The sequence below is a fragment of the Temnothorax americanus genome, unplaced genomic scaffold (genome assembly GCF_048541705.1).
Source record: "Temnothorax americanus isolate GAGA-0224 unplaced genomic scaffold, ASM4854170v1 Scaffold1, whole genome shotgun sequence".
Taxonomy (NCBI): Eukaryota; Metazoa; Arthropoda; class Insecta; order Hymenoptera; family Formicidae; genus Temnothorax; species Temnothorax americanus.
In genome coordinates, this window is record NW_027509230.1 from 5,675,099 (window position 1) to 5,702,665 (window position 27,567).

Below are 27,567 nucleotides of genomic sequence, written 5' to 3' on the forward strand. Positions count from 1 at the left end.
TGTCACATTATTAGTTTCCACGTATAATTGTACTCTAAAAATATCGTAGCTAGCAGAAAGTTCTAAAAAAAGTTTTAAATACATCACAAAAAGACATTTATAAAAGACGACATAATTTTTTAAACGTTTTTCAGATGTATTTCAAAAGCTTCTGCCAGCTGGGATTTATCTCTAAACAGAATTATAAGCTTGCGCACTGTTATTTATAGTATATCAAATTATACTCAATTCCTCTATTAGGTCCGAGCGTCACTGCTCCTCAATATCGTTAATAACTGAAACAATGTTAATTTAACTAAACCAATGAAGTTAAAATAATAGATATACTGTTTTCTACATTTGATGGGCCTGGCAAGCTTATAATTACATTTTCTATAATATGTTATTTTATAAGTATATAATATATACTATATAAGTATATAATATATATGTATTATAAGTAGAGACTGATTATTCTAGAGTTTTATTGATAATGCTTTAGTGACGTATTTCAATAATATTTCTGAAATATGCGTCAAATGCGTGATCTTAGGCAGGTAACTGCAATTAAAAAACCTACAGTCATGAAGCTTCGTTAAATTTTTACACGTTAATGCCGCGTCTGACGGATAGGTAGCGCTAGTGTCGCGTGACACCTGCCGCAGTCGCGTCCGATCAGTCCGGTGACTCCGATGTATATCGCGCGTTGGTCACGTAGGCTGGTTTCCTATCATTTTCTTGATAAGATTGCCAATTATTGTCAGTGTTGATTGCCGTAAGCTCGCGGATCACTCGTTAATTAGTGCAACGATCGCCGTGCGGAATTCGCTGGCGCGAGGAATATCGGTAGGTACGAGAGGATTCTTCGCTATCAATTCCTGTCATCATTCTAACCTCATTCCTCCAAGTTTCTGCTCCGCTACTCCGTATTTCGAATCCGTAGTTGATTCGCCGAGCGTATGATAAAAAAAATCCGATGAGCTACGTGAATGCGAACAAAAGTGCGAGATATTCCCTCGTAAAAACTTACACTCGCATAACCTCTAAATTGATATTTTCTGCGTGTCGTATGTTTGTGTTTATGTTGGACTTGCCGTTATAACATTATCAATAAGTTTTTGTTCTTTTTGCGTTCAAGGTCCGTCGTTGGCAAGCTGATCTAATGAGCCGTTGATGATGGCCGATGCGCCGTCAGTCACTAAAGACGCGGAAGAATCAGGGAAACCGGATGATCCTACGAAGAATTATGAATTCGACGGGGAAACGTACATCTATACCGACAAGGCAACGAACATTAGCTATAAGTTTGACCAAGAGAATAACAAATGGATTGTGAAGGAAGACGATAAAAGCTCCGGTAGTAAGAATAGCTCCGACGGGACGGAAAAGAAGGAAGACTCGGGCCTCGAAGCTGGCGCGGCCGATACTTTTGGCTTTGAGAACGACACGCACACTTATACAGATCCAAACGATGGCAGCGTATACTTCTGGGACAAGGAAAAGAATGCCTGGTTTCCGAAAGTTGACGAGGACTTCATGGCCAAGTATCAGATGAGCTACGGTTTTACGGATACGAGTACACCGCAGGCAAAACCACCGGAGCCGAAAGAGCTTCCGCCCTCACAGAAAGCGAAGGAAGACAAGGAGCAGAGGAAAATGGAGGCCAAACGAAAAGCTCAGGAACCGCCGACCTGGTTCGAGGTTGACGAGGCGCACAACACCGCTATTTACGTATCTGGCCTACCTTTGGACATCGCTATAGACGAGCTCACGCAACTCTTTGCCAAATGTGGCCTCATAGCAAGGGACGAAAGGGGAAAGGACAAGATCAAGCTGTACAGAGATGGCAACGGAGAACCAAAAGGGGACGCTCTCTGCACCTACATCAAGGTAGGAATGTATGTCTTATAATTTAATTTATATATATATTGCTATAATATATATAATCTATCCTCAATTTGTTTTTAATATTGCCGACAATATCGCACTGCAAAAATTGATATATCAGTATTTTATTATACATCGTTAAATACAGAGAGTATATCGATCTTATGTTGATATATGTACAGACGAAGCGAGAGATGAAAAATTAACGAACACACTGGAACACACGAATGGATAAAAAAATAAAGATACCTCACAAAGAGTTCCGTCTTGCTTTTTGACTAACTAACTGCAATCTGACTGCAATTCATTTATAAAAACTATGCACTATATGATTAGCGATATAAACTAATATCGCTAATACATTTTGATTTATTATTATATGATTATAATTTGTTGCTTATTTAATTCGTGATCTGCCGCGCGAAATTATGACAAGTGTCAACAACGTGAGATATTTTTATCGATACGTGAACTCTTACACGCGTTACAGTTAATTAATCATGCAAGATATTGCTTAGCAAAATAATTATTGAACTAGAAGAAGAGTTCTAGAGAGATGATTAATTTTCCTTAATGATATTACGCGATATAGATAACTAAACGGAGACTATTTAGATGTCAGTAAATGCGGTGGCTATAATATTCGGATCATTAATTAGATCTCATCATTAACATCAATAGATCTGTTCAGAAACTTTGAATATTCAGACCACGGGCGCCGTTAGTCGGGGTGGAAGGGAGGAGGATGCGTTCCCCTAAATATATCCGCAAGTACATGAGAATAATTAATGCTTACGTGTGTAACCTTAAAATCCTAACAAGTTAAATTTTAAACTGTATTTTTTTATTTTTTATTTATTTATGTTTTTTTTAGTTTCTCTCTCCAAAGTCTCCCCCAAAAATTTATAGCTAACAGCGCCAGTGCGGACAGATGAGAACCTCTTGAAGAATTTATTTTGAGATTAATTTTAGTCATAAAATAATTTTTTTACGATCTTGCAAAATTAATTTTTACAACAACAGTCATAAATAATAGGTATTATAGTAAAATAACGTTGGCAGTTTAAAACAGTGTCGTTGTAGTAAAAGTTCATCCTTTAAATGGTGTTTTTTCTCTTAGCTGGTGTATATTATATAACAGAGCAGTAATAAGTCGAGGCTGCAATTATAACTAATTATATCGATATAATGATTCAAGTTTTTCTTTCACGGCTTCAACAAAACCTCTTCCCGCGCGAAGTCGTTTATTTTATTATGAAACTGCGTGAGAACGTTGTTCATTTCCGCTAAATTCTGGGATTGATGCCCGTTGGCTAGAAAAGCGCCGTATTCTCGACCTTGGGGCAATACTTGGGCAACCCTTGGCGCAGCTGATTGCACACGGGTTCTATTCGCGCGATGCCGCGTGCGCTCTTTAGGCTGCATCATCTTCACGCTGTCAAAAAATTATTTTGAAAAGATTATTAATTGTAGAACACTTTAATTGCTAGGTATTGGTATGCTTGAAAAAATTTTTTCAAAATTTTTAAACATATTTTATATCAAACTTAGTTTAATATGATGGTATTAGTACTTAGAAGGTGGTCGCGATCCCAGTTTGACACCATGGGCCCATTGTTGATTCTCTCCCTGATCTAACCAATTTCTTCTCGAATTACCGCGATTCTTCTTCCTTTCGCCCTGTTTTTTCTGTTCGTCTAAATACTTCTTGCCCTTCTTTCTGGGCTTTAATCTTTGGTTTTGCGGCGCGAAGGGGTCCGACTTCTTGCGTCTTCTGGCTAAAAATGTCGCGGACAAATTCAGTTACATTTATATCAGTAAAGTTACGTTATGAATAAAGCTTTTTCTGCTGAATGTTGCGAATGCATTTCTCACCTAAACGACCGGCAGGCACCTCGCATATATAATGCTTCCGTTTCACACAACTCCTTGCACTCCACTTATATTTCAACGCGGGATCCATTATTATACAATGCCACGCGTACTTCTTCGATCTCCCGGGCTCCATTTTCCCGAAACTCTGGAAAACCATCTTTTCACCTGTTACACCCCACTCCCAGGCCATCTGTTGCCAGTTGAAAATTCCGCCGATCCACCGCTCCAGTTTCGCTGTCGATATTTATAGATGTAGTTAAAAATTGAACGAGATATAACAATCATACGAAACGATAATAGCCTATAGACTTACTGAACTGATCCCCCATCAGGTAGTTCCTCAGCATCTTGTCCTTTCCATTTCTGTCCAATATCGCCAGAGTAGCATTTCTGTCCTTGCAGTGAAAGTACGCGTCTCTCCATGGTGCCGTGCCGGCGCTCAGATAATAACAAAATCGCTTTAGTCGAAAGAATCCCACGGGACAGGCGAATCGTCTCACGGGTTCATACTGTCGCAGTGTTATGGATTGATTAGTCAAAGGACTAATATCAGAGTTCGACGACTTCGGAACGGCCGAGGATAAACCTAAAAAAAAGAAAGAAAGAAATCAGATATGATAATCTCATTATATCTCGCCAACGTGTGAAAGTTTCATATTTCTAGATTTTTGGAAATTTATCTTAGGAATCTAGAAGAACAGAAAAACCTCAACAATTTTGAAATTTTTTACTCAATGTGATGCCATTTCTAATTGAAAAAAAATTATGACTAATTTTCGTATTATAAAATGTCAAGTTGGCGTCCACCATATTTACGATTTTTATTTTTACAATAATCGCCGAAAAAAAGAATCTTTTTAAACGTACTAGATACTCGAGGACTCTTTGAGGAAGAGAGAGTCAGAACTTTGTAACTTATTTTATAATATATTGCAGAAATGCTAAAAATGGAATGCTGACTTCACAAAGGTGCGCGTTACACTCTTCTGAGATCAGTAACTTTCAACAGTTCTATTTTGGCGTGTGTTTCATGTTCTGATAAATCTCGGTATTTTAAAAATGCACATTTTTATTTTTTACTTGTATAATTTATGCGCATAATTGAAAATTTATCGCGTTCCGAGTGAATACATTTTTGTTCCGTGGCCTTGAGCGGAATTTAAGCATTATGTAATGCCGTCTGCGGTTTATGCGTGACTAGGCGCCACCATTACATAGTCGAGATATAATATCGAGCATTATAAATTATTGAGCATTGTCTCGTAAAATATTATAGATTATTTAACTCTCCGCCTCGCATGACAACAGATTTGCAACGCTCTCATTAGGTTATCATTTAAATGTAAATGTTCTATTTCGAGGACACGCCCGCATTTCGTCGTGCGACTTCTGTAATCTACCGAGGTAAACTTATAAATCATATCTTTTATCTTTGGTATATATTCATGTGTATTCATCTCGGGTGTATGTTATATGTTTTTGCGATTCTGTAGACTTTGCTTATCTGACAAGAAACAACGGAAAGAAGCACGGTTACATCGATGCCTCGTTATTGCAGGAAAAAAAAATGAATTTCTGTTCGTTATAATCTTACCGTGATCTACCTGCGGGACATTCGATTGTTTCGATCGATTGCAATTTTTAGGGCGTGACAGGTCCTTTGAATGAAACAGACCGTATTAAATAGAACAGCTTTCTATGATAACGATACGCGCGATATATATGATGCGCGCATACAATAGGTATACCGTTATCTATAATCGACATTTGATGTCAAGTTAAAGTGCCAGTTAATTAAGATCTCAAATTGCAAACGATTCAAGAGATTTTAAGGATCTCGTGTGATCTATGTTCCTGAGAAGGTTTAACAATTTCGAGAAAGACATGCAATTTGCGACTTAATGATTCTATGAAAGACTAGCGGAAGGATTTGTCGGGTGTGTGCCAACGTTTATTGCAGATATATAGCTATTACGAAAGTATAACATATATATAAGCAGCAGCGCAGCAGCGATATGTTAGCAATGATTATTTGTCGTACATATCCAATTAATTATTCAGAGATCCATCTCCGTGAGTCATCGTCGCGTAGATGAACCTCGTGGCGCGCATGTCACCATTAAATTCCATTTATGATACACAACCAGTATCGTACGCCTATTAATAAATACCAGGGATTTAATTTTTCCGCCCGCAGGGCTCCGATATGGAAAACACATTCTCGTTCGCACGACAATTATACGCGTATGAAAGGACCGCGAGCGCTTTTATCGAAGCTCGTATCCAATCCACGCAATCCAGCAATTCGTAGCGCGGGTAAATCGATGAGGTAAACAAATTGAAGTAAGTGGAAAAAGCGTATTAGGCCTCAGTAAATCAATTTAAATCGGAATAACGTAACTACTTTAGTATCCCGGTATCAGTTTTGACCTCGATAATAAATGACGCGAGGTTAATGAATTGGAAAGCAACTTTAGCCGTTTTTTTTCCTTTTTATTATCTTCGTAATGAGCAAGAAAAGTCAGATTACGAAATAGAAAAATAACGTGTTAAAAGTATACTTTTCAGTCGAGATTGAACGCATGGCGTTCAGTATATAAGGTTTTTTTTTCGTTTCCTTAAATTGCCATTTTACGTACATCCTTTTCTTGGACAAGATTATCATTCAAATTGTTAAGTAGGAAGCGCAAATAACACCCGCTGTTTTATTCTAAATATAGCTAAATTATTCTAAATAAATTTTATTCTAAATTTAGGTTCGTTTTATGTAATCTTTTAAATGGTCATTTAATTGCTGATGGTAGAGTCTTGATTTTAAGCTATGATACACATGTACAAGTATGATATAAGACCGTAGATTTAAATGGGTCAGTATCAAACAGTTAATCGGTTAGTTAATGCCCGGAGCGCATGTTAAAGCATAGCGATTGCACTGAAAGCCCGTTCGAAGCGTTCAAACGCACATTTACACACGTCAGAATTCTACTATTATAGAACTGATGGTTTCTACGAACAATAAAAACCATCAGTAGCACTGTCTACAATTCCACGCCTCTCATAATTACTGTATGATCGATTTTAGTTAGTCACCGACTGAAACTAGCGCTGCACATGTACCGATTTGAATGAGCTCTATGGAAAGCTTCAATCGTGGTCGGAATTTTCTATGCGTCCAACTGCATGTGAATTTGCAAACTATGCTAAAATTTGCTCCGGCTTTGGACGCCGCGATATACGACTTGTTTTAAAATGCGAGACATAACAAACGAGATAGTCTGCGCGTATGTTGCATATTTCATTTCGGCGGAAAATTCAGATTCCGAGAGCCCGTATTTAAATCTCTACTGTGAAAATTTATCCTGATTTTCTAGTTTTTAGAAAATATGATTTGGTACAAATGATAGAATTATAGATTTTTTGTGTTTTAATGTTTTTTATGTATACTTAAAAATTAAATTTTGTAAAAAGTTGTTTGGCCGGAATTTTTTTTCTTAGAAACATCGCATTTATCAGTCGGAAATGATTCATTTTTTTTTCTTGTCAAATTCGCACATCCTTAGTATAACACATGCGTCCTCTTATCACAGGTGCGCAAACTGGTGTCTGATACCGAAATAACTGTTGCGTTAGTGACAGAAAATACTGTGCAAGTAGCGGCAGCTTATTCATACATAAATATTCAACCGTATATAGGAAGTCACGCACAATACTATTTTTTCTATTTATGGGCGCGTAAATGTGCAATAATAGATAATTGTTTTTTAGAACTGATGACATTAAATTCTTGAATAATTAATATTTTCATTCAAGAAGAAAATGTAGAACATATTATACGAAAAAAAAAATGAAGTAACTTCTATTTTGTTAGCGATTTTGTACGAACGTATAAATTGTCACGTAGTTTATAGGAATTGCAAATATCACGGGTCACAGTCGATAAACTCGCATAAACATCTAACGTGCGCTCAAGAGCTAGCTCGAATTACTTAAAGTTAAAATTGTAGTTGAAGTTGATAATTCTCGTTTGCGGCACTTAGCATTATCGATAGCGTTGCACGATCGTGTTATAACCTTCGAAGAAAGGTCTCGCGAGTTATCCGATATATTTTCAAGCTCGTCTAATCGACTGATATCGATAGTCGACGACAGGATATTTATATTTATGGTGTATGTACTGTATGTCTACCCACAACTTGCGCTTTCATTCATACATACGTTTATGGCACAAGGCTAAACCTCGGGTGGCTTGGGTGGACATTCTTCTCATATTTCCAGAATTTATCGCTGCTTTCGCGAACGAACTGATGGTATTATCGGTAATTGGTCAATTAACCTTTGATTTTTATTCACCACGTTGTCAAAGAGAGTTGATCGATTCAGGTGAATTATACATATAAACTTTTATTCGTCGTAAATCGTAAAGGCTGCAGTCGTTCGACTGTAATTAATTGTTGAATAATTAAATTATTTTTATTCAAATAAAATTCATATAAATTCATAAATTTCTGTATGAAATAAAGTTTTTTCGAATCATATATATCAATGATATACAATTTCTTAATATAAGAATTATATCATTGACTGATTTTGAGTTTCTAAATTTGTATTCTCGCTCACAGATCTGATTTGATGGTATCGTTCCTGCCTAGATTCGATCTCGCGAAAATAGGTCGCTACGTCTGTTCAGAAACTATATGTTTGTTAGACTATGACGCGTGTTCCGATCGTTAATTTATTCGCGGTTTCCATCAGAAAATGCACGGTAAAATATGCGCGTCCCGAAACTGTCTGCGCAACGTTTCACCTGCAAGCCGTTTAATCTTACATGCAGAAATTTCACATTCGTCTCATAAAGTATGCAGCTCGCATTTCTTTTAAGGTTCGCTTCGAGCTTTTATTGAACTTTAGCGCACGGCGGGAGTTAAATACAGCTTTCTCGAGAAAAATGGTGAATAAAACAACGTCAGGTTAAACAGGATTAATAATCAAAGCACTTTTCTCAGAATAGGAAATCTTTTCGTAAGAACATAGTGTGTTAATTCTATTATAATAGACTGCAGTTACTTTTGTTTATTTTATATCTGTGCCACATTCTCAGAATTTTTTGTTTAACGATGAAAATTGATCATATTATTAGCGATATTATCACACAATTTTCAAATTCATGCAAATAACAATTATACGTTGTATCTTCGTAACTACCGATCTATATTGGAACTGTCATTATGCTGCCAATTAGCAAAGCGCGTAACTGCTAATAGGTACAAACAACTCAATAGTGTTTCAGGATCGAAAGATATTTGTTCACGATTACGTCTACGCTTGGTGAATTATTCTAAACATAATCAAGATGTTAATTTATATTTAATATTTTTTTCAGTTTGCAAAACAGTATTTCGGTTTTCTGTTAATTTATATTAACTAATAATGATCAAATTTGCCGGAAAATGTTTTATAAAATTATAATAGAAATTAATTCAGGTACTATGATTGTTTAATTGATATTGCCCACATTTCGGCAACAAGCAAAATTGCACAGGGCACCAGATAGATTAACCGCAAGGTTAAATACGGGTTAATTATATATAATAATACCCGAATTGTGTTATTACGATGGGAATCATAATTGTAGGAGGAGGCACTGATTCTCTCCCTTTAAATGACCCTTCATTACTGTAATTTCGTTGTTTCAATACAATTGATCTCCGAACATGCTGATGGTATATCCATTATAAATTGTTATACTCTACGTGTACATTTTTTTTTTTAATACAATACTTTATTTCGCAAATTTTTAATTAGAATTATTCACATCTGAAAAATGTATAGCCATCTTTCTTATTACCTATCTCTTCGGATTAATCGCGCGCTGAAATCTCTCCGTGCGTTTACCCACTCACCCGTACTCCGGATCGTCCCTCTCATCGGGATCGTCCGTGCAATCTGCTTAATCCACTTTGCACACTTTAAATTAATTACCTGCGACGCACAGAAACAGGGCCCAACACTTCCACATGTCTACTCCGCACGTCGTTTATTCGCCGAGGTGCTCGATACAGAATTTGCAATATGCATGCAGGATCGTCCTCATTCTCGTTCCTTGAACCTCGCCTCTCTTCCGATTTCACACATTGGTAATCGCCGGTTTCGTCAGACCCGCAAAGTCGCGCGGGAGAAAAAAAATCGGCTGGTCCGATTTCACACCCTTCGTCTCTCTTTTTTTTTAAGATCAATTAAGATATCGCGTCGTTAGGGTCTAACCAGACTGTCGTCGATCCGGACGATGGGGGACCGTTCTTCGGCGGAGGTTCGCGGCCGACTGAAGCCGCCGCTTCCATTCCGCTCGGCGCGTACCTTCGCGCGCTCCGAGCTTACGAGCGGAATTCTCTCGCGCCTCCCCTATTGCCCAGACGCTACCGTGATCCTTTTCCCGATCCCAAGGAGCTACAGATCTGTCTGGCTTACCCTGATTTCGTCCAACGCGAATGCGCTTTGCGCAGTTAGGGAGATAACTGCATTTACGCTTTCGCATATTCCGCTTATTTTCATAATCATCTGGGACGTTTTTCGTGAAAAAAATTTCTCGTAAAATATATTTAGCGATTTGCATGTATAATAGTTACTTCATATGTTGGAGACTATTACGTTTCATTAACAAAATGTTCATTAGAGCACTTTTAAGTTTGCATTCCTTTAACATCTGCCATTTGCCTTGATTAAGGTGATTTCGAAATAGCGAAATCTGTCACTGTACATGGCGTACGAACGCAATTTAATATAATTTCCGTTCACGTTTTGAATAATACTACCAAACGCCTTAAGACCCAAGGATGCATGAACTTAGTAAGCGTAGAGCGTGCGATAATTGCGCGTCAACGATATAGGAATTGTTGAACAAACTCAACGTAGCTGCGTCGACAACTCGCAAAATGTTTCAGAAACTGCGCTTCAACAAAGCTGGAGTGCCTCAACACGCTACGCTCAATATCGTAAAACGGAGCGTAGAATATATAAGCATTAGTAACTTTGCAGCAGAGAAGGTTTCAGCATCACTCAATGCCGAGAGTATTTTATCAGCAACGAGGATTTGGTGAATACAGAACTGGAACTAACGAATTATCATTATACTTTCCCGGTTCCATTAAATAACGCAGAGTTATGCAAAAAGCGGTCATTTGTTATTTATGACGCTCATAACTTAGAATTAATGTAGAATTAATCAAGCTATATAGAAAAATTATTCACCAATAAAACACTTTCGACACTTTTGTCTATTGATTAATCATTGAATTATATTTGGATGGCAGGTTGTTACTTGCAATAATTATAACTTGCAATTAATTGAGTAATGAGAGAACACGAGATTGTGTGTGTGTGTGTGTGTGTGTGTGTGTGTGTGTGTGTGTGTGTGTGTGTGTGTGTGTGTGTGTGTGTGTGTGTGTGTGTGTGTGTGTGTGTGTGTTCCGTCATTGATAAATTCTTACATATAATACAACTCTATAATTAATTAACGATATACGTAAGACTAAGGATGAAAGCGTGACGATTTCAAATTGGGCGTATACCCACTTCTAAAATATCATTGAGACGAGATCTACCAGACGAGCGTTTCCGTTTAATGGCAGACTGCCAATTGGGTGCATTAACGTCTATCTGTCCGATAGTATCTTTTGGAGAGTTAACGTCCAAATGGAGTTGATTAGAATGTAGTAACGATAGTAAGCCAGGAATAGCAGGAAATGTCAGCAAATAAGTCTGAGATATTGCGAGGCTAAGAGCGCAATTTGCCACCGTCGAATCAGATTTCGCGAATCTTGAGCTTTAATTATTCCTACCGGTTTATCGCGCTCGGGAAGATTTAGCGTAGTGCAGGAAGTATGTTGAATACTTACACGGTGCGCTCGAAAAAATAAAATGCATTCTAAAAATCCTACTATCGCGCTGCGTGTGTCAGAAACGCCGCGTCTGTTCTAATTTTATCTCTGAAAAATGCACCGACTGCATATATTCGTGATATAGCTATTATGCACTTCATACGACGCCCTTAGTCACTATCGCGGTTGCATAATTTAGATAAATCCACTCGTTTCTCCTTCTCTCGTACGAGAGACAGCTATTTTTGCATACGCTTTCATATCATCGCAGTATAACTATAAATAGTGACAGCTTTCTTATAATAGATGACGGTGACGAAATCGTTAAATAATATATTCCAACTTTTGAATATTGAATATTTAATCGCGTTTATAAACAATCTACTTAAATACTGCGCGTTCAATGTTGGAATTAAAAAAAATATTTCGTATATACGCTTGCGACATCAAAGCACGATTTTTCTCCTGCTTTTTTACACATGGTAAATGCAGATCGTGTTTTCGCGGGTGATGACGGGGGCGATGTTACGTTCAAACTACTATGACGGCGATTCATTTGCGCATTCCTGATGCTTTGAAAGGCACACCGGGAATGCTGCAATTCGCGGAATTGCAATTTGGGGTGGGCTGAGACGACTGCGTGCCTGAAATCACAACGGTATACGATTGACAGATTCAAGTAATTCTAGATATTGCGTCAGGCATTATGGAGATGTAGATGCGGCGGTCATGTTTATGGCTTGAGAATCGCCGTCGCCATACGGTTACGTCAGTATAATGTTATGTTGAGTTATAACCACTTAAAAGCGTTAGCTCATTTTTTCGCACTTAAATGATCTTATCAGTAAATTTCCTGAATTTCCACGCTCTGAAGCTTACGCGAATTAATCCTTCTTTCAACGAGTTTTTTTTTTATCAATATCTAAAACAAATATTTAAGACAAATGTTCTTCAACAAGACTTTATTCTTCAACAAGTTATATAGGTCTTATTGTCTTATTTGCAATATTTCATATTTATACTACACACAGATCTCAGTAGCATAAATAAGAAGATAACAGTAATTCTATTCTTGACCAAGTTTCCGTATCGGGCAAGATCACGTGTGCTCCGATTGTACGTTACAAGCATTTCTAAATTTCTCTCTCAAGGTCAGATGAGTAAGTTATAAAATTGTAATTATGTAAGTTATGAAATTGCAAATAAAATGTACGATATTTAAGAAAGCTTGGGGCAGTGCTCCCTAAAATTTAATCACATGTGCGAATGACAAATCATTGCCATTTGCCAATGTAATTGAACCGTCGGGAGCTCCGATCCGAAGCTATCCCGACTAGATTTACACAAGCGGGTGCGTTTTTCTTTCACGTGGTACATTTACCGCGAAAGGAAGCGATCGACGCTTTCGAAGGAGCGGGAAGGTCAGCTACGTTATACATCATTAAAACTGCATGCTGTAAGGGTGGGATAATGCGATGTGCCGTAGGGGCCGTAGGGGATATTCGAAGAAGTCAGTTTTTATTGGTTGTTGAAAGAGTTGAGTAACATTTCATTCAGCATCCTCGCAATCGCTTACTCGTCAAAAGGAAAGATCGAGACGTCTCGCTGTCGGCGACGCTCATATCCATTCATATGAGACGTTTGTCTCTTTTTTTTTGTCGCGAGGAAATTTCACCGGCATAAATTCGCAATTTGCAAAGCCGTAATTTCCGCGACGTCTGGTCGTTATTTAAATACCGAAGTGTTAACAGTTCTTAATTGTGCCGCCGGGGCGAGCTCGCCCGCGGCGCACATATACGACAGGAAACAAAACGACGATTTTTACGAGCGCTCCCGTACGCGCTCGTGCGCACTTTAGATCGTATGGAATTCCGGAAACCGGTTTTGCAAAATGTGCTGCGCGTATATATGCGCTCGCGACGCGCGTAGTGTCGTCTCGTAGGAAAAGAGAGACGCTGCCGCCTAATATGGGAAGGGTTTTATCGCCGGAGTTTCTGTGGTTTCGATTGGAAACAATGAAATGAAATGGCGAAGGCATGCTTGTCTCGTCGGGAGGCAGCAGTTAGAAGAAACAGATATTAAATGAATGACTTGCTAGAACCTGTAAGGTCAGATCAGGATCAATTCGTATACTTTATTGCGTTAAAAGATTTATACGAATTATACTCTTTGCGAGTTGATGTCATTTCAGTACCTACGGAAGAGATATAGACAGAGAGAGTTCTATTTTTTAATTAAATATATATATGTATATTTTATACTGTACTACGCTCTTCGTGCGCGCCGCGCCGCGTTGCTAGAACAGCAAATTATTCTAATTTGAGCGCAACTTGTCGATCAAAATTCTATAACTCTTAGTTAATTCGAGAGACATCCAGCAGCTTCCCGCGGCGTTTATCTGCAAAGTGAAATGTATCCCGAAATACGCATCTCAAGGGAAGTTAGCTGGTGCTGGCTGGTACCACTCAAGATATCGGGCTGCAAGATACAGCGATATATTATTATCTAGCAAGAGTAGAAAATTATAATGAAACGTTGTGCGTGTCTAATGAATGAAAAACGCTTTATTGATTTTAAATTGCATCTATTTCTTGCATCGTATTTCGATTTAAATTCTCTCCATAAAAAAAACTACAGAAGTGTTTTATACAACAACTTCTTGTTACAACTCTTTTTAAGTTAAGGATCTCTTGACTGGCACCGTAATTTCGCGAGGCAAATTAGGCTATAAAAATTCGGCGTGCGCATCTCCCGCGAGGACACGTTCGGTTAAAACCGTAAACTGTAAATTGGCCACGATTTAATGTAACTTACATGCGCGATTGTCGGGTGTAATTGGCTGACTCATCCCTGGAATTTCGTGCCATGCAAATTAGTGGGACAACCATGATCTTAAATGTCAATAGCGTAGGCGTAGCGCCAATCATTCTGATGATAATTCCGTATGATGCTTCAGTTGAGTCAGCGTTCCGCGCGATGTATGCACAATGTACACCTCCTCACTTGTACCGTCTTTGAATCAACGCGGCGTCAGCACGCCTTATCATTTAGCCCTCGTTCCTGCTCGCGTCTAAAAATAACAGAATGAGTTAGGAAGGCAATGAGATATCGTTGTGTATGCATTTAAGGGAGATTTTTACCCTCTAGTCAAAACAGAATTTAAAATGATCTTCCGTCGTCACTAGCTTCTCTCGCCACAACCTCTCTCTCTCTCTCTCTCTCTCTCTCTCTCTCTCTCTCTCTCTCTCTCTCTCTCTCTCTCTCTCTCTCTCTCTCTCTCTCTCTCTCTCTCTCTCTTTCTCTTTCTCTCTCTCTCGAGTACAAGTCTCGAGTCTTCTTTAGTGTGTTCCTTAGCCTTGCACTTCAACCTGTCTCATCACTTATGGAACTTGCGGTTATTGGAATGCGAAATATGCAGAACTATGAAACAGTGTCGTCGACGGTGCTAAGCTGTAAGCATCGAAGACGATCGTTTCCTTATTCATATACAGTTGATTAGATAAAAGGGGTTTCTGGAAAGAAAACATTTTTTTCCTAGATCTGCTCTTGAACGTTTTAATGAATTGTCACGTCGCGTTTGCAGCCGCGGCATTTAATGCATCTCGGCGTGAAATTTGGCCGAGCGCCAGCACGGTAATGATAATAGACGCCGGCTAACTATAGTTGCTTAGGGGGAACGTCAGTATTCATCCCGAAGCATGTTAGAAACACGACATCTCACAATAATGATGATCCATGGCGCCTCGAAATCTTGTCGTCTGTCATTAATCAACGTTACACGCAGATAAATGGATGTTTCAGATGCTATCTTGTATACGCACGTAGCGTTTTGCATCCATTGAGCATCTCGTGTGATATTCCTTCATTAATTTATTTAATGAATTTTTAAATCGATATGTTACATACAATGCAATTACATCAGTTACGGTCATTATTCATTCAAGAGATCGCATCACGATGTTTACATTCGGAGAAGCTTTATCTTATCGGGAAGCACATTCGCAAGCGGTCACGTAATTGTCTAATTTATGTATTCTTAGTACGTTAGCTGCGACTACACCGAGGGGAAACTCGAGAGCTAATTAGCACGTAGATGGACAGTCGTGAAACGCGAAAATCGTTAACCAGCGTATCACACCGCGACATTTATGTACGCTGTCTGTAAATGTGTTAACCAATGGAAGATCAACAGGGAATTTGAATGCTCTTGTCCGCCGGGATGTCTGAGAATATTTTCCCAAGACGCGTGACTGCGCCACTGACGATTGTATCGCGTCGTGTGTTACGTGTACACCGAGACTGCGGAGGAGAACGCGCGTGTAATTTAACGTGAACTGGATGCGAGGGTATATACCGTAATTGCGGTGATCTAACATAGGCCGTGTTGCGAGATGACCGCGCCGGGAGCTGCGTCTGGGTGGTCGAGGGACCTGACAATAAGTCGAATCCCATTGGTAGCTATACGACCGAGTCACGGGGTCTGGAAAGGCCAGTCTTTAAGAGATCGTACCCATAAAACTAAGCATTTTAATCACGGCTGGGCGTTTACGCGCGAACAACGATGATCTATATGTCTGTGAGTCGACCGTGGAGATTAACCATTTCACGCGTTATCTAATCGATGTACGGATGTATAACTACAATGTGCTCTCTCCTCCTTAATCTCGTTCGGCAGAATGCGTGTTTAAGTTAAGCGTTTCCGAGAAGTTTACCTTAGCAGAGGAAAATAATTATTACGAATCGCGTAATTATTTCCTTGACATCACGTAAATGGTTTGCCATGTGTCAGAATCGCCGGGACGGCTGCGGTCGGGAAATGATACCGGTTTTTGTGACGTGAGACAGATCTCATGCCACAGGAATTGAGAAAGGGGGATCTCCTATTTAAATCACTTTTGCAAGTCTCCTGTGTGGAGATGATGACGTCAACAGTCCACGTCGCTTTCCGCTCGCGTCCCACCAGCTAAAGGGCTAAGCGAAAGCGAGACGTGTTAAAAGAAAAAGAGTGTGGAGCCTTGAAGCTGTCTGACGCGTGGGTGTTACAGGATGATGCATGAAAGAAACGGCGAGGCCCTTTATGTCCACAGGTTCTTAAGGTGTGTTTACGCGACTCTTGTTTCTCGTGTGGATATCCTTGAGTCTCTAGAACCTCTTACGTGAGTGATGAATACAAGCATCGAAATTCGTAGCCGATTACGATTTTCTCTCTATACGTAACTCTCTCTCCCCACGAAGATCGTATTGTTATGAAATAGCAAAATCTCGTGCTGCAAACAATTCGACGTGATCGAATCGAATCGAACTCGAAATTATTCTCTACTTTCAGCGGCTCGGTTGACAATAGGATCGGAGGAGAGGGGCGGGGATCATTTAGAACCTAAGAATTTCGCTTAAGTGGGTCGACGGTAAATCACTGCGAGTGCCTTTGAATATTTCCCGGAATATTCTACGCTCGGTTTCTCGATTTCGAGATATCGAGCGCGGCAGGGAAGCTATATTTTTTAGGTCATCGTTACAAGGGAGACTTGTCTCGGGGAGATCGTTACGTCACTCGTTTTGTCGCGACATCGCTCCGAGCACATATTTAGATAGTCGTCATTCTAGTCACGCTTGCTTCATCGTGTATTATCACGCCAAAGCCAAATGCATATGAAACAAGGACCGGCCATTGCATTATGCAGAATGTCGCGAGCCTAGGTATTCAACCGCCGAATTCAAGAATGGCAGAATTTTATCTCGTCGAATATATCGTCACAGCGTCTCTCTCCCCCGAGAATTTTTGTTGCTATAAAAGGTATTCTTATTTGTCGTGCCTCCTTTCTTTGTTCGAGGAAACGGGAGACAGTTGGCAAATACTTATTTCCTGTCCTATTTATAGTATCCCATCTATGAATGGCATGAAGTCACGGTTAAAATGGCGCTAAGTCGCTCGTGTTTTACGGGTTTTGTAAATAAGCGTGACACCATTACCGCTGGAACGGTTTCGCTATTTCTGATACATATATTATACGCTTTTTGACACATCTAATGCCCAGAGCGCGAACGATGGTGCAACAGCTCAAAATAATTTCCAGAATGTTTGCGAATACGGTTTGACCGTCTCTGTATATACATAGATATAGCGTTCACGTATATGTATGTATCGAAACGGATAAGTTATTTAGGTTTTTATGGCTTGTCCATATATCCAAGAGCTCCTTGGGATTTCTTTGAAGCCATTAAGAATGGTCAGAAATATAACGTAGTTTTGACGATATAATCCATAATTGCCGGCTTAAGTTTGGAACTCATGTTTAATTTCAGCCTTCTTTCAATCTCAGGTCTTCTGATCTTTTGGGAGAGTCATAGTTTTTATTATCTCCTTTGTACAAGCTGCCAAAATTCCACCAAATATTTTTCTTTCCCGCGCAATAAAACTTAAGAGAAAGTTTTCAAAAGAGCCTTTAAAACAATTAAATTATTATAGAAAGCGAACAACGTTAACTACTACATCCTTCCACTTATAACTATTATACCTGCGATAATCGATAATCGAGAAAATTTGAATTAGCAAGTTTTATTCGGAAAATTGGGTTACGCAATAAAAGACTGATCGATTTAATTAAATGGCTACTGAATCGAGAATACACCCATTTCATAAATTCACGGCCAAACCTTTCGCATGTAAGTCGGGATTTATTTCGGCGTGAACACAGCGATTGTGTCGTGGGCGTAGCCGGTTAATAAAACGTATTCAAATTGATCACGAATCTTTTTACCATAGACTTATCATCAACTTTATCGCGAACACATTGTCGGGTAACAATGGCACTTCATTACTTTGGCACAATAACTAGGAACTGCAGCCTATTAACGCCGCCTCTTTTACGTCCTGCGTTAATTACTTTCGGTAAAAGACGCGCAAAAATTTTCCGAACAACAGGAGATTTGCCTTTTCGTTAATTCGCGGATGATCTTTAACCAACTTGCTACTTATCATCGATATTATTTGATATCTGTTCTAGGTTGAGTCAGTGGATCTGGCGCTGAAGATTTTAGACGGCTCACAAATCCGAGGTAAAACACTGTCGGTGCAAAGAGCGAAGTTCCAAATGAAGGGCGCATATGATCCCGCGCTGAAACCGAAGCGGAAAAAGAAGGACAAGGAACGACAGAAGAAGATTCATGAAAAGTGAGTTTCTACAAATTTCACTTATAAACCATCTCAAACGCGCGTTAAAACGGTTAATGCTGATCAGCACTTGGATACATATATATAATTGTGCCGAGACAAATATTTATTCCCGAAAATCTGCCTGCCCCCGTGGCTCATTGACTTTAAAGCGTGATGTCACTTCCTCTCGGGGCCGCCCCGTATAACACGCGCGCGCGACGATTCGCGTTGCAAAATCGAGATGATCACGTTTCTCCACGGTTTCCCCGGTCCATTCATCTCTCTTTTCGCTCGCGTCCATGCGAGACGGCGTATCCTCGGGGGATCAAGATACGTTTCATCCACGGTGCATCCGCCGCCACGCGCGTGCATCTTATTAAGGTTTTCTACGCGCCGCGAGATGCACGCGTGTCGCAAGCGCAATCTCGTTTAAGACGGCACGAATAAGAGGATATGCCTTCGAATCACGAAGCGCGTTGTACGCGCGATTTTATACCGCGATACCGTATAATTTAGAAAAACCCTTCGTGTATATCTCTTCGTGATACGCATGCCTCGTGTATAACACGTGTTGCAGTGTATGTAAAAGACTCTTATAATTACGCTGCCATCGGCTCCGGGTTCGCCAGCCGCCAGACTGCTTGGCGTTGGCGGTTCCGGCAAAGGCAGCTGTGCACGTCGATTACCCGCATTTAGTCCGCCGGTCTCTCTCTTGCATATATAGACCAGCCCAAAATTATACGGGCACGGCGCACTTCCAGGCAGATTGCAGCGGCTTAAAACCCGTTAATCGAAGCGTGTGATTGCGCTGTGAATGACATTGACTTTGTCCCGTGCGTGTTTCAATGTAGTAACTGTTTCGTATATGAATCGACGAAATCGATCATTTCTTGTACGATTCAGGAATAAACTGCTTGATCTAAATGTTTGATCCGAAACGCATCTACGACGATTTTGCACAGATTTAACGGTACGATTGTAATTAAATTTAAGAGCAGTTATATAATGATAGGTTGGGGCTCGAAATAAAATGCTTTCGACGATACTTATACGTCGTTTCTCGCGTGATTCATCTTTACCATCGATTTTAACGTTCTCGCGTCGTCATATTTCATATTGTATTGCTCAATCGCGACGCATCTCTGTCGCCTCTCCATCGTTGGCCGGCATCCTCTCGTTATCCGGCGTAGGTCGCGTGCGTAGGGTCAACGCCCTGAACTTTGCGAAAACCAGTTATTGGTGAACGTACGGGCCCACGTTTGCCGGAAGTATAGTCTTTGCAACACGCTCTTTCGACACTCGTCGCGATTCTACTGTGGCAACGTTCCCCATCGGCATCATTTTTCCGAGCAATTCCGAGAAGGAGAATCGTGAGCCACGATCTATCGATCATTGCGACTGTTCTGTCACAGCTTTGACGAGTTGTTCTCGATCATGCGACTCCGGTACCAATTTGTGCTGTATCAGCGACGTTTGTCGGCATCTTTAATCTTAGAGAAACGTCATTACCCAGTAACGATAGCAGCGTGCGGACATGATATCGCGCGAAGAATCGGGAGATGTAAAATTCTATCAGTTCGCTGTGCTATCTTTGTCAATAAGAATGATAGTTGAAGATAAATCGTTAATAGTTTAGTTCGAGTCATATATATAGTTATCACTGAGAATTTATGTGTACAGATTTGAATCCTCAGAGGAAGCATTTGTGAATTTACGATCTAAAATCTAAACGCTATTCTTGTTGTCGTATCTCCTCATCAATCCTGCGTTGTTACTTGTTTGTTTTCAGATTGTTCGACTGGCGACCGGAGCGCATGCGGGGCGAACCGCTGAAATGCGAAAGGGTCGTCATCATAAAGAACCTTTTCACACCGGAGGATTTCGACAGGGAAGTCCAGCTGCTCTTGGAATACCAGCAGGATATTCGATCCGAGTGCCTGAAGTGCGGCGATGTCAGGAAAGTTGTCATCTGTGACGTAAGTTCTTCCTTATCTCCTTTTTATGTCTTTGCACGCGCTATTTTATAAAATGCCACTAGATTTACACGTCGCGATTATCAATAATAATTAAATATTTTTCAACTGTGATATTTTATGTTAAAAAACGGGGAAGCCACATATTGCGAATTTCATTGTAGATAGACTCGTATTTAAAATCTTCATGTAAAAAAATCACTGTTTCTCTTTCGAACTGAAAGCGATCGACTCCTTTCCAAGAGTCGTATTTTTAGTGACTGAAATTTCACGGAATAACCGAGTGAGGATACGCCTTCGAAAGGGGATGCCCCTAACCCCTATAAATTGGCGAGAGGCAAGACACTCCCAGTCTTTGAGCCTCAGCCGTGAAACTATTCAATGTCAAGCGCATTCCATCCGAACGACGTGTGTTTCCCCCTCTTTTTGCTGATTTCTATATGTCTCTTTTTATTTAGGCGCTTATGGTTATTGTCACGCTATATATATCCTAATTTCTTAATATTTCCTTTATAGCAATATTTACCTCATATCACTCCAAGAATGAAATTTTTATTTTTAAACCTAACCCGTAAAATTCTTCCGCGCATAGATGAGAGAAAAAGAGTATAAGCTTAGATATCGCGTTGAAATGTTTCCAAAGTGGAATTATTGACATCAAAAACAAAATAATTAATTTGATACTTATTAGATTTTGTTTTATTAAATAAAATATTCGGTTTTTATCGTAATATGTGAAAAATCGGAGCAAAATATTCCAAAGAAATATATATGATATAAAAATACATTACGGTTTTCCGTAACTGAGTTTTCCCTGATTAATTTTTGTAAAGCAAAAATCTGTGAAATTTAATGTAATCTCATTCCAACTACATCTCTTTCTCCTCTTGGGCGTGAAGCGAGAAATAACATCGGCTCCGAAAGCCGCACGCGTGGAATTTCATGTTCTGCCACCTAATTTACCATAAGTATCTCGTTGTCATTTTTTCTTACCCTTGGAGAGAGCACGTGTTACCGCCAAGTGTTCTCGGTGAATCATGACCCTTTGCTGTCATGCTTGTCGTAAAGTATGGTTTGTTAGAGCGGTAGCTCAAAGGATGTTCGCTGATAGTTTTACGGAATTTTAAAATGCCTACGGTTCTTCCGTACAAATGAGAAAATATAAAATACATAACTTGGATGTTGTTTTAAAATTTTTCGAAATTCCATTGAATTTTTTTAATACCAAAGATTAACTTAATTAATTTTTTTGATTATACATATTAATTTGATTATACATATATGTATAAGTTTTGCTTTATTAAACGAAATATTCAACCGCACCTAAATGTGAGGAGTAGTTACAGAAGAAAGAAATTTACACAGAGTCAGAAAATCCACGAATTAACTGGATTATAAAAATTTACCAATTATTCAACAAAATGGAATCGAAGCAGTAAGTTTTAATTGAAGCAATAAATTTTAATTACATTTTTTTATTAAATTACTTTTTATATTTTATTTTATGTCCAACGTTAATATATCGATTCTTGAAACGATTTGTTGTCGAAACGTGATTCAGTAGAATCGAAATCACTCTTTGTGGATTTTATCCTGTATTTATTCTTTTCTCTTCTCAGAGACATCCCGAAGGAGTAGCGCAAGTCACATTCCGAGAGCCGGCAGAGGCGCAAGCTTGCGTTCAGCTTCTGAACGGCCGCTGGTTCAGCCAAAGGAAGATCTCGGCGGAGATCTGGGACGGCAAGACCAAGTACAAGTAAGTTATTTCATTGCTGATCCCTACTATACCGGCTCCAGGGTCAATACTACCGGTGGTTGCTGATGCAGGCATCCGGAATCAGGAACTCGAACGTTTCTATCACTTTTTATATGTCGTATATAAAACACTTGTTATTAAAAAATATAACTTATCGATGCTATAATATATTGATATTCTCAAAAAATATTTTGCTTGGTATCTGTTCTTGTTTTATTCACCGTTAAAACGAAATTGAGTGCCTCTTGTGGTATTCCAACTATTTATTCGTTGCTGGTAAAATCTGCACTTATTAATAATTATAAATATTACACTATAATTGCAGATATTACTTGCGGTTAATGTATAATTGATTCACATTATTTAAAGTGAAAGATCCAGCTGTTAATATATCGAAATGTGCTCTTCTCAGAATTACAGAGACTGACGCGGAGATCGAAGCGCGAATACAAAAATGGGATAAATTCTTGGACCAGGAGGACGAGGAGAAAGAAAAGAAGAAGCAAGAGACGGAGAGCAGCAACAAGGAACAAAAAACATCGCAATGAGAATGCGATCTTACGATCGATAGAATTGTAATTAAATTTTGTGAAGATTCTATTTCCTTCATTTCCTTCTCACCGTCATATTGCATTTGAATGTTATGCTCGAACCTTTTCTTTTGGACGTTTTAATGAGAACCTGGATGATTAATCGATTCTGTCACACCGTGGTTGAGATTATAAGTGGCTCGCAATTTTCATGGTTGAATCAGCGCTACTGTTGTACTAGTGACATATTATTAGTTGTTGCAACAATAAAGCTGTCTCTCCAACTTGTTTTCTCTCATTCCATCCACTCCCTGATATCATCGCCACATCGATCTATATTTATTGCCTTATCAATCTTTAAACCTGAACCGGTATAACAAAGACAATCATATACGAGATTACGTATGCGTGACAAAAAAGGAAATAATGTGTTAAAGATAATTTAAAAATACTTTATGAACTTATTAAAATTAAATTTAAACTATGATAGTGCTAAGAACTCAATATAGCGTTTATTATTTATTATTTCTTAATATTTGGTCTTGGAAAAATCATGATGAAGGAAAGGCAAGAGTATGAAGAATAAACCGTGGGAACGAGAAAGAGAAAGAGAAATGGATTCCCTTGGAATTTCCTAATTTGCTATTTCGACGTTCCTGGCAATCCTCTTTCGTGGGACTCCACCGGCGAGAGACCGTCGCTGTCCATCTATCAAAAAACGTGGTTCGCAGCATCCCTGGACCGCGGCGTTTTTTTCTTCGGCAATTCGCCTGGACGAATCTCTCGTCGAAGTAATCGCCTGATCCACAATATAAACGCTACTTACCGGGAATACTTTGAACTGGGTCGACTTAAGTTAACGATCGTCTTTCTTCGTTGTTTTCTGTTGAGATTCAAAACTTGCAAGTTTTTCGTCGAAGATTCCTTACAGGATACTACAAAATTATTCTGAAACAAATTTTGCGAAAAAAGACTTGTAGTTTTTCATCTTTATATTTTAATATTCTTTAATGTTTAGATTTTAGAAATTCTCAGATGTTTAGTTTTAAATGTGATAATCAAAGTTCTCTCCACATTCCTAAATTCTTGTATGCTTTTCTGTCGCCAGAAAATCCTTATATTATTCTATAATCGTTTTTCTATCGTCGTAAAGTAGTTAGATAATCAATTTTTCGGCCGACGCGCACGTGGTGAAAAAGTACAGCATCTCGAAGCGCGGGGGGTTTATTCGCGCAGTGTCTTTACATCTCGCTTCCTATTGTTTGCGGCATTTATTCGAACCGTACCCCTCGCGATATCACGAGGGGATGAAAGCACGAGCGGCGGCATATTTCAGTTGTCTCGCTCCATTCATGATCCGGAAAGGGCAAGGGCAAGAGCGACTCCCTCCGGCAATATCACTGACAAATTTAATGCCCAGCTATTAGATAGCAGGGGGTGCACCTCGTCCGCTTTCGCCCCGTATCTATCTATTGTTGCAGTGGCCACGTGCAGAATGACTGCACGTTCCTGGTGCTCAGGCGAAAATGTTTAATCGTCATGTTTTGAGACCCCCCTTGCAAAAAAAGCCGACGCTCTTGTCACGCTTGTCGAGACTTATTGGATTTTGACCCGTCGTTCGGACCTGCTAACACGCGAAATTTGATATCGTTTGGTGACATTGAACGCGATTTGACACGGTCAAGTGTTTGCCGGGTGCTACCCTACGACCGCGATAATTACTAATTTACTTTGCAAATAGTATGAATTAAGAGAAATAGCAGAATTTAAGAAAGATGACCAAAATTTATTCCGTGGAATTAGATCTTGCTTATTTTTCAAATAAGAAATTACTTTTTTGACATTTTCGAAAGGCGTACATAATAAATATATAAATGTAGAAAAACATTCTGATAAAATTTTATTTATTTAGTTATTTTTAAATAACCGACACCAAATACCTATAGGTATATATATATATGTATATTTTATAAAATAGCCTAAAAAAATACTAATCTCAAAATAATATGCAGAATAATACGTATGTAGTAAAGTATATAGTATATATAAAACTTTACAGTTTGAAGAAAATTAACTTAAACGGCAGTTTTTTATAAATCTCCTATGAAATATCAGGCCATTTAAGTGATAGCCTGAAATTTTTTTTAATATTCTTCGATGGGCTCTACTTCATCAGCATCTTCGGGCTCTACTTCATCAACATCTTCGGTATCTCTCCTGAATCGAAAACCACCATTAATACCAATCGAAGGGGAGACACCGTGACCTCCTCGACCCGGCTGAAGCTGACCATGACCTCTGATGAAACCGTTGCCAAAGTTCCTCTCAGCTTGGATACCGACGTGCGGTTGCACTCGTTGTCCAGGTACTTTACCCAATCCCCCGTAGACGTCCGCGGTTGAGTGGCCATTATTCAAGATGTTACGATTAGCGTTGAGATCCCAGGTAGGTTGACGCTGCGGACCGCTCAGAGGTTGCGTTCCCTGGAAGCTTAGTGAAGTTCCTTGAGGTTCGGCCTCTCTTCTGAATCGAAAGCCACCAGTTACACCGACTGAAGGAGAAAGTCTACCTCCCGGGCCTGGTTGAAATTGAGTATGACCCCTGATGAAACCGTTGTTGAAGTTTCTCTCAGCCTGGATGCCGAAGTGCGGCTGCACTCGTTGTCCAGGAACTTTATTTAATCCTCCGTAAACACCGGCGCTTGTCCGGCCGTTATCTAAGATGTTACGGTTAACGTTGAGATCCCAGCTGGGCTGACGCATTGGACCGCTCAGAGGTTGCGTTCCCTGGAAGCTTAGAGAAGTTCCTTGAGGTTCGGCCTCCCTCCTGAATCGGAAGCCACCATTAATACCAATCGAAGGAGAAACACCGTGGCCTCCTCGACCCGGCTGAAGTTGACCATGACCTCTGACGAAACCGTTGCCAAAGTTTCTCTCGGCCTGAATGCCGACGTGCGGTTGCACTCGTTGTCCAGGTACTTTACCCAATCCCCCGTAGATATCCGCGGTTGAGTGGCCATTATTCAAGATATTACGATTAGCGTTGAGATCCCAGGTAGGTTGACGCTGCGGACCGCTCAGAGGTTGCGTTCCATGGAAGCTTAGTGAAGTTCCTTGAGGTTCGGCCTCTCTTCTGAATCGAAAGCCACCGGTTACGCCAACTGAAGGAGAGAGTCGACCTCGCGGGCCTTGTTGAAATTCGGTCTGACCTCTGATGAAACCATTTTTGCCAAAGTTTCTCTCAGCCTGGATGCCGAAATGCGGCTGCACTCGTTGTCCAGGTACTTTACCTAGTCCTCCATAAACGTCCGCAGTTGTGCGGCCGTTGTTAAAGACATTGGCATTGGCGTTGAGATCCCAACTTGGTTGACGCTGCGGACCACTCAGAGGCTGTGTCCCTTGAAACGTTATCGAACCTCTTTTTGGCTCTTGAAGCTGGAAGTTCGCTTGGCGACGATTACGATAAAGTTCCTAGAAGAAAAATCAATATTCTTAAAAATATAATTTTTTTGTATGTATAGGTATGTGTACATACGTGTGCGCATATTTAAAGTCCGTTATTTGATTTATTTATCTGGATAAGTTGTACACACAGAAGTATATACAGGTGACGAAAATTATTCAAGAGTGTCTCACAAAGATACTTTTCAAAGCAAGAAATTCCGATTTAATGACAATTTCCAAGTGCGACAAGTGTCTTTGTGAGTCACGCGAAATGTAAAGTAAATACGGTGCAACATGCTATAATGAATGCACAGTCACGTATCATCAATTTGTCACGCTAAGTGTCAGGCGAGCCAATATTTGATGCTTAGAGAAAGACTATTTATTCATATATATAGTTATTTATAAAACTTATTCTGAATATGATTTTGTCTTCAAATATTTAAGTAGCTCAATATAAATTAAGAAAATAGAGTTTCTTCAATTATCAACTCGTGTTTAAAGCAAACTTATTTTCGGTTTACTTGAATAGTAAATTACTTATTTAATAACAACTACTTACATGTGAGGGAAGAACTGGATCGGTTGATCGCGGCGGCGATGTTTCCTTTGACAAGCTAGCGCTGGTGTAGAGGACAGCGCACGACAAGGCCAACACAAAAACTAGCAGCTTCATGATGACTAACTATTCCTTTGTGAAAGTAAAGAAATGTTTTCGCTTGAAGCGTGAAACAACTTCTGATGCCTGTTCGCCTTGCATCGGTTGCTTATATATGAATTTCAGAACCCCGGGGATGTACTCAATTTTTTCTCAATAGTCCCGTTGCATCACTTATCATTCTGGGTAATACCCAGTAGCAAATTTAGTGAACGCGCCTGTGAGTTGAGCTCACGCGACATTCTCTCGCTCCGGGGAACCCTCGCGCTGTAAATAACGTCTTTCGCTATCTGAACGTATTTTCCTTAATGTTTTGAACTGCAGTGGTCATGCATACCTAAATCGCACTTGCGTTTCTAATGATATGACTAATGATCTTTTTGTTTAATTTATTTCGACCATATACGAGCAGATTAAATGCAACGTATAGTCATACAAA

The 27,567-nt window shown here is 39.6% G+C and overlaps 3 protein-coding genes and 1 long non-coding RNA gene across 6 annotated transcripts; 1 reads left to right on the plus strand and 3 right to left on the minus strand.

The window, feature by feature from the left end:
• Positions 1 to 645: 645 nt before the first annotated feature.
• Positions 646 to 25,555, plus strand: Barc (RRM1_TatSF1_like and RRM2_TatSF1_like domain-containing protein barc). 3 transcript variants are annotated; one of them, XM_077414902.1, is made up of 6 exons: positions 646 to 829; positions 1,118 to 1,869; positions 18,620 to 18,786; positions 20,558 to 20,744; positions 22,361 to 22,497; positions 22,910 to 25,555. In XM_077414902.1, exons 2-6 carry the CDS (start codon positions 1,153 to 1,155, stop codon positions 23,043 to 23,045), a joined length of 1,344 nt encoding a protein of 447 aa, XP_077271028.1. In that variant the 5' UTR covers positions 646 to 829; positions 1,118 to 1,152; the 3' UTR covers positions 23,046 to 25,555. The 3 variants fall into 3 exon arrangements, with proteins under 3 accessions (XP_077271028.1, XP_077270927.1, XP_077270967.1); XM_077414801.1 differs by having other exon boundaries at positions 646 to 825; XM_077414841.1 differs by lacking the exon at positions 646 to 829 and adding an exon at positions 839 to 980.
• On the minus strand, positions 2,751 to 10,074 carry LOC143902243 (uncharacterized). The gene is made up of 5 exons (XM_077415007.1): positions 9,721 to 10,074; positions 4,055 to 4,327; positions 3,742 to 3,975; positions 3,440 to 3,644; positions 2,751 to 3,301 (listed from the first exon to the last, which is right to left on the minus strand). The coding sequence occupies exons 1-5, from the start codon at positions 9,755 to 9,757 to the stop codon at positions 3,073 to 3,075; spliced, it is 978 nt and encodes a 325-aa protein (XP_077271133.1). The 5' UTR covers positions 9,758 to 10,074; the 3' UTR covers positions 2,751 to 3,072.
• Positions 12,607 to 18,611, minus strand: LOC143902309 (uncharacterized). Its single transcript, XR_013258332.1, has 3 exons — positions 14,756 to 18,611; positions 14,430 to 14,685; positions 12,607 to 14,093 (listed from the first exon to the last, which is right to left on the minus strand). It is a non-coding gene; the product is annotated as an uncharacterized LOC143902309 (long non-coding RNA).
• Positions 24,915 to 27,216, minus strand: LOC143901994 (uncharacterized). The gene is made up of 2 exons (XM_077414701.1): positions 27,033 to 27,216; positions 24,915 to 26,497 (listed from the first exon to the last, which is right to left on the minus strand). Exons 1-2 carry the CDS (start codon positions 27,144 to 27,146, stop codon positions 25,172 to 25,174), a joined length of 1,440 nt encoding a protein of 479 aa, XP_077270827.1. The 5' UTR covers positions 27,147 to 27,216; the 3' UTR covers positions 24,915 to 25,171.
• Positions 27,217 to 27,567: the final 351 nt, after the last annotated feature.

Excerpts from the sequence above, each read along its gene's own strand:
- Barc (XM_077414902.1), top strand. The coding sequence starts at position 1,153 with ATGATGGCCGATGCGCCGTCAGTCACTAAAGACGCGGAAGAATCAGGG. Across the intron at positions 1,870-18,619 it reads CTCTCTGCACCTACATCAAG|GTTGAGTCAGTGGATCTGGC; the intron begins GTAGGAATGTAT and ends TATCTGTTCTAG. Across the intron at positions 18,787-20,557 it reads CAGAAGAAGATTCATGAAAA|ATTGTTCGACTGGCGACCGG; the intron begins GTGAGTTTCTAC and ends GTTTGTTTTCAG.
- LOC143902243 (XM_077415007.1), bottom strand. The coding sequence starts at position 9,757 with ATGTGGAAGTGTTGGGCCCTGTTTCTGTGCGTCGCAG. Across the intron at positions 3,645-3,741 it reads GGTGCCTGCCGGTCGTTTAG|CCAGAAGACGCAAGAAGTCG; the intron begins GTGAGAAATGCA and ends CGACATTTTTAG. Across the intron at positions 3,302-3,439 it reads GGATCGCGACCACCTTCTAA|CGTGAAGATGATGCAGCCTA; the intron begins GTACTAATACCA and ends ATTTTTTGACAG.
- LOC143901994 (XM_077414701.1), bottom strand. The coding sequence starts at position 27,146 with ATGAAGCTGCTAGTTTTTGTGTTGGCCTTGTCGTGCGCTGTCCTCTAC. Across the intron at positions 26,498-27,032 it reads ATCCAGTTCTTCCCTCACAT|GAACTTTATCGTAATCGTCG; the intron begins GTAAGTAGTTGT and ends TTTTTCTTCTAG.